The 10,332-nt window shown below is 36.7% G+C and overlaps 1 protein-coding gene across 1 annotated transcript in view; it reads right to left on the reverse strand.

The window, feature by feature from the left end:
- The window catches only part of LOC123684474, a 39,494-nt gene extending 29,849 nt beyond the window's left edge, over window positions 1–9,645 (reverse strand). Inside the window, exons 1-2 of the mRNA XM_045623756.1 lie at window positions 9,113–9,645; window positions 4,643–6,921 (exon numbers count right to left, since the gene is read on the reverse strand). Coding sequence (XP_045479712.1) covers window positions 4,643–6,921; window positions 9,113–9,224 — 2,391 coding nt within the window. The 5' untranslated portion in view covers window positions 9,225–9,645. The remainder of the gene's footprint in view (window positions 1–4,642; window positions 6,922–9,112) is intronic.
- Between the last annotated feature and the right edge of the window lie 687 nt (window positions 9,646–10,332).

The following is a 10,332-nucleotide window of genomic DNA, read 5'->3' on the forward strand; positions in this document are numbered from 1 at the left end:
GAAAGGAAATCGAGAATAACGGGACCGTTTTCTCTTTGTTTTCTATAATTTTCAATTTGATCATATCGGCGAAATTGTGGCACACGCAGCACCGCCCGGTGGCCGGCAAGTGCAGGCACCCCAACCATAAGAATGGGGTCAACATATCCGCTCTGGTAACCCTCGTCTACCCCCTCAGCGGCAAGTCAAATAGAAAGAACGGTCGCTCTATGCAAATCGGCTTTTTGGACACTGACCGGCCAGACGGGTGGGGAGACGAACCCGATTTATTTCTGTTGGAAAAATATCGAGAGCAATTAACCTAGATTTCACTGGATTTTCCTGTGCATAATTTCAGGACGCGGACACGCTATATCCTTGGTGAGCTACGTCGACTTAATGAGGTATTACTGGTCCTTCGACATGACGACTTTGACAAAATTTCAGAGGGGGTAATTACGAATGTGTCAGTTATGCGGAAAATTCGACTTTGTGTTTTTTTTGATTTTGCGAGATATGGTTGGGTGTAATTGATGTTAACCTTGGAGTTTCCACGATTGTTTGGAGGAAGTTTTATGAAATATATAAACGGTTTGTCAATGAGAGGATTAGTTTGATTCAAAAGAGTATATTTTGAAAGAAATCAATGGATATTTATTTCATTGTAAAGAGTAAAGTATGCCATTAACGATGGAAAACGACATCAGTTGAATGGCCCGCCACGTCTATGGTTGTTGCAGCACCAAATTCTCTTCATGACCATTTCGCACATTTGCGGCATGTGAAGGGTGTTTTTTTTTAGAGCTATAGAACTTTAAATTGCAATAAAACAACGATGGATTATTCGATTGACATGAATTTTATTTATCCGCAAGATAATCTTGTGGCAATACATTTTAAATATGATTTCTGGCAAATGACCGCCACGGCTGGTTCGGATGTAGTCCAATCTGGACGTCCAATTTTCTATGACTTTTTCCAACATTTGTGGCCGTATATCGGCAATAACACGGCGAATGTTGTCTTCCAAATGGTCAAGGGTTTGTGGCTTATCCGCATAGATTAATGACTTTACATAGCCCCACAGAAAGTAGTCTAGCGGTGTTAAATCACAAGATCTTGGAGGCCAATTCACAGGTCCAAAACGTGAAATTAGGCGGTCACCAAACGTGTCTTTCAATAAATCGATTGTGGCACGAGCTGTGTGACATGTTGCGCCGTCTTGTTGGTGCCACAGCTCCTGGACATCATGGTTGTTCAATTCAGGAATGAAAAAGTTAGTAATCATGGCTCTATACCGATCGCCATTGACTGTAACGTTCTGGCCATCATCGTTTTTGAAGAAGTACGGACCAATGATTCCACCAACCCATAAAGCGCACCAAACAGTCAGTTTTCTGTTTGTAACGGTGTTTCGACATACACTTGAGGATTAGCTCCACTCCAAATGCGGCAGTTTTGTTTGTTGACGTAGCCATTCAACCAGAAGTGCGCTTCATCGCCAAACAGAATAAAATGGACGTAGTGCGCGATACGCATTCCGCACAGAACCATTATTTTCGAAATGAAATTGAACTATTTGTAAGCGTTATTCAGGCGTGAGTCTATTTATGATGGATTGCCAAACCAAACTGAGAATAAATCACTTGCCAGCTTTTGAATCGATCGCTATCTTGAACAGTAATGCTAACTTAAAGTTATATACCTCGAAAAAAAACACCCTATAGGTATGTCCTCACGAATTCCTTCTTTAAGGTCTTGAAATTATTGTGGAGCATTGGCATAGAATAGACCTTATTTTTCACGTGGCTCAATTGTGATCACCTCTCCAAGAAATAACATGGTTAGGAAACATTTTCATTAACTGATGTCTTCTTTTGCGCGGTTTTAGTTGGCTTGATAACATTCTTGAGGGGTTAGAGATTGAGGCATTGGAAGTTGAAGATCCTGCATCTGTATGGCTAGTTCGAACAATTTGTCTAGCGTTAATTTCTGAAAACTTATAGTGTATTTGTTCAATAATCTCTCTTGAATTCTTTAACATTTCAGATGTTATATTGACTGAAAAAGAAACTGCGACATCCAGAAGGAGCTGTTTGATTTGAAAATTTTTTTGGTAAAACATAGATAGTATAGCAAGGAGTAAATGATTGAAATTCGGAGAAAAAAACGAAGGGTTTACAATTAATTTCAATACATTTGTTAACAATTTGTTTGTTCACCGCGATTATCTATACACTCTCCAACACGTCTCAGCATTGATGCAATAAGTTTGTCTATTTCTTCTTGGGGGATACTATCCCAAGCTACCTCATGTCTCAGAATAGGCAAAGTCCATGGGGACTGGGGTAAATTTCCAAGCTTTCTACCCATGATGTCCCAAACATGCTCTATGGGCGAAAGATCGAAGGATCTGGGCGGCCATGGCAAAAGATTCCCATGCGTAGCTTCGAAAAAGTTCAAACTAACTCTGGTAACATGAGGTCGGGCATTATCTTACGGAAATATTGGATTCTCGAGCCGTTTGAGGTAAGGGAGAACATATGGCTCCACTATTTCTTGAAGGTAACACAGCGCTGTCATGTTACCTCGAATAAAGACTAAAGCTGACCTACTTGCATGTGCAAAAGCACTCCATACCCTATTGCTTACTGTCCGGTGTACATGACGCTCAACATCAAACTGAGGTTCACGTCTTTCTCCCCGACTTCGTCTAACCCTTCTTCGGCCATCATGTGCACCCAAAGAGAATCGGGATTAATAAGAAAAGACGACATGATGCCATTCATGTTGATGTTCTCTGCACGAGTGTAATCAGAGATAACACAAAATGGAGTCGATAATGCTGCAGTCAAAAGACCTTATCCGGCGGTAAACCATTCTTATACACAGTACCTACTACCACAGAAATATTCGGCCCCATTATTCATTGAAGTTTTTTTCTCACAACGGTGAATTTATGACGTATTAAATGTGACATGACGACTTTGGCAGAGTTTTACAGTGTTGATTAGAAATTTTTCCCCAATGCAGAAATTTTCAATTTGTTCTCTTGAATTTCCGTGGAAGTTTTAGGTGTAATTGAAGTTCACCTTGTAATTTTCACTCTTGTTCGTAAGAAGTTTCTTCACGTAATGCTTCACCGTAATTATGGAAAATTTCTTCAGTCCTTGAAATCGAACATTGAGATTTTGGGAGATTTGCTACTCTACAATATTAAATTAATTTTAGTATGTAAAAGTTTCGACATAACTTCTAAGCAAGGTTGAAAGTAATGTCCACCAACATACAATAAAACTGTAATTTCGTAACAGAGGTGCCACAATCTTCAGAGTTGGAACTGATGTGATCTAGGGCTCTAGAAAATTATAGAAAATCACTTTAAAAGTTTCTGCGCGCATATTTAATGATAGCTAAATCTTTTTTTATAGATATTGATTGAAGAAGTAAATAAAACAAATTGAAACATTAAATTTGTTTGAATTAAGTTTTGTTTCATTTCATTTCATTTGATAATCCTTTGAATAACTAGGTTTTCAGAAAATGTGTTAGTTATTTTATTTCAATTGGACTGTTTTTCACTCGATTTATGAGTTAGATGATATACAGACATACTATGTGTTATCATATTTACAGAAATGCTTAAATTCGTATGGGCCCTATTTATCTGGAGCCTATAAGTTGACTTGTAATGTTCATAAGTCAGAAGATTTTTGAAGTGTTTACAAACTTTATTTTGAACAAGTTTTTTTCTTTTTGTCAGAACGAAAAATCGATTTTTATGATGCCAAAGACTCAAAGCTGATTTCTTTGGTACTGACGTTAAATATAGGAAAAATGTATAACCATTGTTCAAAAAAGTATTTGTAATGAACGCACAAAGTTCGTTTTCACCTTGAATTTATTTTTCTATCAAAATTATTTTTAGAATGTAATTTTCAGTTGAATGTCAGTATATTCAGTGCACTTTCTTTCTCATGGATGAAATTCATTATTGAAAGCCCTGAGGAAGTTAATAGAATTTCTGATTACATTGTCGCTGTGAGTAATGGAACATTTCCAATTGAATATATCCGAAAAATAAACAGCTCATTAAAATTTAAGGGTATTGATGTTTTTCGATTATCCATATTTTTCCACTGCATATATATTTTTGTCGATCACATGTCGATTATGAAAAGGCCTCTGGTTCATCGTGAAGCAATAAGTTTTTGTCAAATTAATTTTTTTTTTCATGTTTTTAATTATTTCGTTTTTAGTAAAATCAAGCGGTTCTTCGCAATTAACAATAGAATTTTCATTTTATCAAGTTTTATCCCATGACGATGTCAACGGAGCCCTTTGGATGCTTCGAGCTGGTCGAACACAGCGCAAGTGACCAATTTCTTTAATGCTAGCCAATGTTAGATTTTGACGTCTCAGATTCATGTTGATAAAGTAATTAACGGAGTTGGCGAAAATTTCATTTTTATATGACAAATAAATAATACCTCATTTATAGCTATACTCGTATACATTACCGTGGTTCCCAAGGGCGCAATAGGTGCATGAATAACGATCGTTCAAGTACTTTTTATGTCTTACTTAATGAGTTCATTTTAACAGGAACGATTTTCAAACTGCAGTTATAAACTAATTGTTCAAGAAGATGAATCAAACTTACTCTTAATCTCTCAATAATATCTGGCAAAGAATATTTTCCATTTGTAGTGGGGGCTGAGGTTTGCACTGGAAAAGCTTCTATTATCTTCATTTCTTCTTTCAACGGCACTTCACCTTCAGTAGACGATACGGATTGTTGTTGTTCAATTTTTGTTTCAATGGTTTCTGATGTTTGCTCCATATCTTCCGATTTTTCGACTTCCTTTGAAACATTGTTATTGGCCACATCTTCAGGAAACACCCTGAAGCTTTCGTAAGCTTTCTGAATGGTGGCAGTGCCTGGTCTACTTAACTGTTGTGGTCTTATGGTAGCTGTTGAGGGTCTGCTCTTATTTTTTCGGGAATGTTCCGGGCTTCTTGCTAAATTGTGGAGAATTTGTATTTCGTTATGAACAGGGACCGGACTGAGTAAATCCTCTGCTCTGCTGTATCTTCTTGGCTGTTTAACACACTCGAGAAGAACATTTTCATCAATCAGTGGAGAAGAAGATTTTTTATCTTCTTCAGTGTTTTTGGCAATGTGGAGTTTTAGAGGTGGTTTATCTTTTTTAGTTGATTTGGGGTCGTTTTCTTGTTTTTTAGGAGGTTTTTGATCAATTGGACTAGGTTTTTCAAGTGGAGTTGTAGTTGGAGGTTCATTCAGAATAGATTTACTTTTTGCAGAATCTTGAATAGATTTTGTCTTCTCTTTCGTTTCAGTATTTTCTTTTTTATCCTTGTTATTACTTTTTGTAGTGTTATTATCATCACTTTTATCAACTTGAGACTCAGATATTTTCCGTTTTTCTTCTTTAGTTACTGTGCTGTTTGTGTTTTTCGTTGCTTTTGTATCGAGTGGTGATGAATCCAACCCCTTTTCTACTTTCGGTTCACCATCAGGAGGTAATTCTGTTATTTTGACAGCAGTTTCAGTTTTACCATCTGAAGTTTCATTTCCATTTGTGAATAGAATTTGTAGAGCAATATTATTTTTGATATTGAGTTCTATCATTTTCATGTTCTCTTTGATCATGAATACAGTGCTATCTTGCGTGAATTGTTTGTTGGTATTAGAATTAGAAATGATGTGTTTATTACCATTGTTTTGTTGAACCTTACTTTCTGAAGTCAATGTTGTTTTTATGTTTCCTTTCGTTTTATCATTTGGTAGTTTTTTTGGAATTTTGGAAGTTCTTGACAGGTTAGGTGCCGAGTTATGGAGTCTAGGTTTTTTTATTTCTGGAACTGGGTCCTTTATTGGAGAGTTAGGAGCAGAATTTTTAGTTATGGGAATTTTAGTTTTTGTTTGGTTTTTACTTTCATCAGAAGTTGTTGCAAGATTTTCCAAAGATTTGCTCATCCTCTTCTTGACCTTCGTTGGCTCTTTTTTGGTGGGTTTTCCAGGTTTATCTTTTATTTTAACAAAACTTTGTACAGGAGTTAGAGTAGATTTCCTCACTTTCTTCTCAGAATCACTAGTCTGTGTACTATCACTTTCCGGAGTTCTCATTTTCACAATTTCACCGCCAAAATGAACTCTTCTTGGTGTTCTTGGAGTATTCCTTGCAGATTCGTAGAATTCAAGATCACTGTCATCTTCTAAAATACGAAGAATTCCTTGGTTCCGAGCGTCAGAGTTATCTGAACTTTCTTCGTGTATCTGTAACTTCAAAGATGATCCAGATTCGAGTTGAATCTCAGTTTCTAGGATTAATTTGTCTTCTGAAGTACTTGACGAATAATCTTCGTCTGGGTTATCGAAGAGACCATACTTTTCTGATAAGTTCTTGAATGATTTCAGTCGATCTGCATGAAGAATTCTGTTGAATGCTTCCGATCCCAATTTCCATCTAATTCTCGCCAGAGATCTCATACATATTTCTTCGTTTACACAGTGCTGACTAAAAGCCCACAAAGTATCTACAGCTCTTTCCATTGATTCTAGACTAAGAATCTCAGGTTTTACTAATGAAGGTATAAAGGCAAGTAGACCGTTCAATACAGGTTGTGGGGTTTCTTCCTTGGTTCTTATAATTTCTAGGAAGTCATCATTTGGAGTGGGAGTGTGTTTGATATACACCTTCAGGCAATCCAACATACTCTTTCTTACTGCTAAGGAACTGTGGCCCAAGTTTGTCACTATGCTTGGAAGAAGTGGTCTTATATGTTGCTTGAAGGAATTTTTTGGAAGAGCTAGGATGAGGTCAGCTAGTACTCTGGCTGCGTGCTGTCGAACTTCTTTTTCTGGGTCGTGGAGTCTATCTCTCAATGAGGAAACCAGTGGTTGGATATCTGTGCCCTCTGAAAAATTCGATTGATTACAAAACACAAAATGTATCATTGGGCTACAAACGAAAGAAGCAGAAAAAGTTGAAGGAATAAAGATTATATAATTGAATAAAAGCAGAAAAGATGAAAGGCGAAATAGAAAAGGAGTAAGGTCATTTTTCTTAATGTATTTATAATAAAAATGAAAAATAATAAAAGAACGTATACTAATTGGTCCTTGACTGAGTTTGCGACATTTTGCAAATGAACCTAATTTGTATCACGATAAGCCTACAGTTCTTGAAGGACATATCGAAAGGCTAGACGAGGTTATCAGCTGAAACAGAATATATAACCTGCCCATAAAAGTCCATGCTGTGAATAATGCGTGTGAGTCATAGACTCTGGATAACTTTGCTCTTTGAGAAAATTTATGTGCATGAATATTAGTGAAGATTATAATCAGACCTTTGGGTGAAGTAGATATTGCAACCTGATCGATTAACCTTATTTCCTTATCAAACAATCAATTGGTGAGTATAATTTGCAGAATATTGAGTCGAGAAAGAACAATAGTAGGATTTAGCTTTTATCGCGTACCGGAGAATGAGGTCAATGGTGTCACATCAATTTAAGGGTAGAAGAATTCCAAGATTGAATAGTTGAATAGTTTTCACTCCACAAGACTCATGAGGGCTTCTTATTCTTAATGTGAAACGAAATGGTATTTTCTCTGAAAGATATTATATTGTTCAGAGGGTTAGAAAGACTCAATCATTTTTATCTGTGAGAAAGCTACATGTGTTTTTGGGTAAGTATTTTTATTCTGAACTTTATATAAATACGTAATGTTTAGAAATCTGATGGATCAGAACCGAGATAAGAAATTTTCACAAAAAAAATTGTTTTCAATTTTGCATGAACATTGGTTTCATTATATTGCAACTAATTTCTAAATTCCAGTTCGTTCGTATGGGTGTTTTTCCATTATCGAGAAAATGAACACTTATATTATTATAACACCGGAACCATCGGACATAATTGAGCAATGACAATATTCATACTTCCGGAATTGAATTTGAGCTCTCGAATTCTTCATATTTGCTTCGAATTCAACCGTTGGATATCAATCTCTCCTTAAAATTTGAAAATCCTAGAGATTTTGAAACATGATGGTCTATTGTTCACCTGGAAGTAGGGAGGAAACAACTGAAAGCTTTAAAATTCAACATACTGAAGACAAAATGATGTAACATCTTTCATCCTTGTTGAAAAAAAAACAGTAGGAATTTTATCTTAATTCACCCTCAATAAGTAATAAAAAAAGAAAGAATAAAAGAAGATGACAGTGAAAATCAGCTGTAAATGAAATAGTATAATATATCAAGAATACATTGTAACCTGTGTATTGTTCGAGGGAACTCCCCAGCGGCATCATTTCAGTTACTGCGTCGATCTTCAATGAAGATACAAAAAAAGATGTAATTCAAAGAAGGGCTGACACTGTTGAATCTAACCTCTCTGATAATGACCTTCAAATCTCTGCTTTCAAGATTCTTTATATCCGATATCAATAAATCAAGAGCAAAAGCAGGTGAATCTATTCTACATTCAACTGAATGATAAAGTTTTCTTCATCAGAAACCACGTGAAATCTTCTCGTCATTCTGCTGAAGCAAGCTAGAATTCAAAACTATCGAAAGTCTTTCCAAAAGATGTCCATTAAAGAATAAGTATCTATAGACAATTCATTTGATTCTACCCTTAACCGATAACAAAAGATTTATTCACCAGAAGATAACGTAGGTGATATTTCATCTAGAAATTATAGGTATGGACTAGATATTTAGAGATTTACTATTCAAGATGGATCTTCAAGAAGAATTTCATAAAGCTGGATTTATCTGTGGAGTAGGCACATCAGTGGACCATAAAGATCTATCGGCAAGATAGATCTGCTAGTTGATTGAATCTACCTTGCCGGTAGGTCTTTATAATTGATAGATTGAAGCTAGTAGACTAATTTACCTACTTGAATTCTTCTGAAAGATATATCATGAATAGTAAATCCTTAAACAATTAGTTCGTATCTATAATTTCCACGTTATCTTTTGGTGAATAAATCTTCTGCTAGCTTATTAGATCTACCCTTAATAAATAAAAAAAGCTTTCTCTAACAAATCAATAAGGCAAAAAAGAAGCAGCAAAAACAATTTAAATATACCTGGAAGACGATGCGTCCTTACAAGAGTCTGCCAAACACCACTCAGCGACATCTTCTCTTGGCTCGGAGGTGGTCTTCCAGTAGAAGCCTGGGCTTGTTGACAATCCAACATCCTAACCTCGGAACGCACGTTAGACTCAGCCTGATCGTAAAACCGACGTCCTTAGGCTCATTCTTCGACGGCGTCGCTTTGCCGACTGAAGCGTCGCCATCGGCTGGAGTTCCTGAATCGCAGTTGTGTCCGAAGGTTCGTGAGACATGCCACCTGAGGACCTTTACGGCCGGTCGGATTGCAACACTTTCTCACGCGAAAAGTTAAGGAGCACCCTGTTGAAGCGCACTTTCCATATTCGTTGTGCGTGTGTCGGGCGGTTGACACACTTTTTTTTCTGTGTTTCTTGCGTTGGTAGGGTCGGGGTGGAGGGAGGTACTTTCTATTTTTGTGTAGGAATAATTTTTCTTGATATGAGACGTTGATAAATACGAGATTGTATATGTTCGTTTTTGGTTATGATTGTGAATTTGTGGAAATGGGTGGAATAGGGAAGAAAAAAATTAATTTACTCTTTATGATTTTATTTGAGAATTTGAAATGATTGCAGTAAGTGGTAGTCGAAATAAATATATCGTAGATGTCATAAAAATAAGCTTAGGTATTTGTGAACATAAAGCCATCGAAGTATAAGTCGATTTGTGTCTGCATCATACAGATTTTCTCGATTAAGAATGTCAGCTTACGAGCCAAATTCTCTTCATTTGCGAGAGGTTTTGATTTTCTGAAGAAATCTGCGGCTGAGGCTCATTGAATGCTTTCATATACCTATGGTGAGGTCGCTATTAGTGAAAGAACGTGCCCAGAGTGGTTTCAACGCTTCAAGAACGGTGATTTTGAAGTCGAAGAGCAGCATGACGGCGGAAGAGAGAAGGTTTCCTAAGATGCAGAATTGGAGGTATTACTTCATCAAGACTTGCGTCAAACGCATTAAGAATTGGCAGGATCATTGAGAGTGACGCAACAAGCCAATTTAGAACGCCTGAAAGTCATGGGAAAGATTCAGAAACAAGGAAATTGGGTGCCATATGAGTTCAGGCCGAGAGATGCTGAACGGAGTTTGTTTTCTTGCGAATAGCTGCTTGCAAGGCTAAGACGGAAGAGATTTCTGCATAGCATTGTGACTGGAGATGAAAAAAAAACGAGTGACATGATAAAGTGATTTTAC

The sequence above is a fragment of the Harmonia axyridis genome, chromosome 7, assembly GCF_914767665.1.
Source record: "Harmonia axyridis chromosome 7, icHarAxyr1.1, whole genome shotgun sequence".
NCBI classification, from domain to species: Eukaryota; Metazoa; Arthropoda; class Insecta; order Coleoptera; family Coccinellidae; genus Harmonia; species Harmonia axyridis.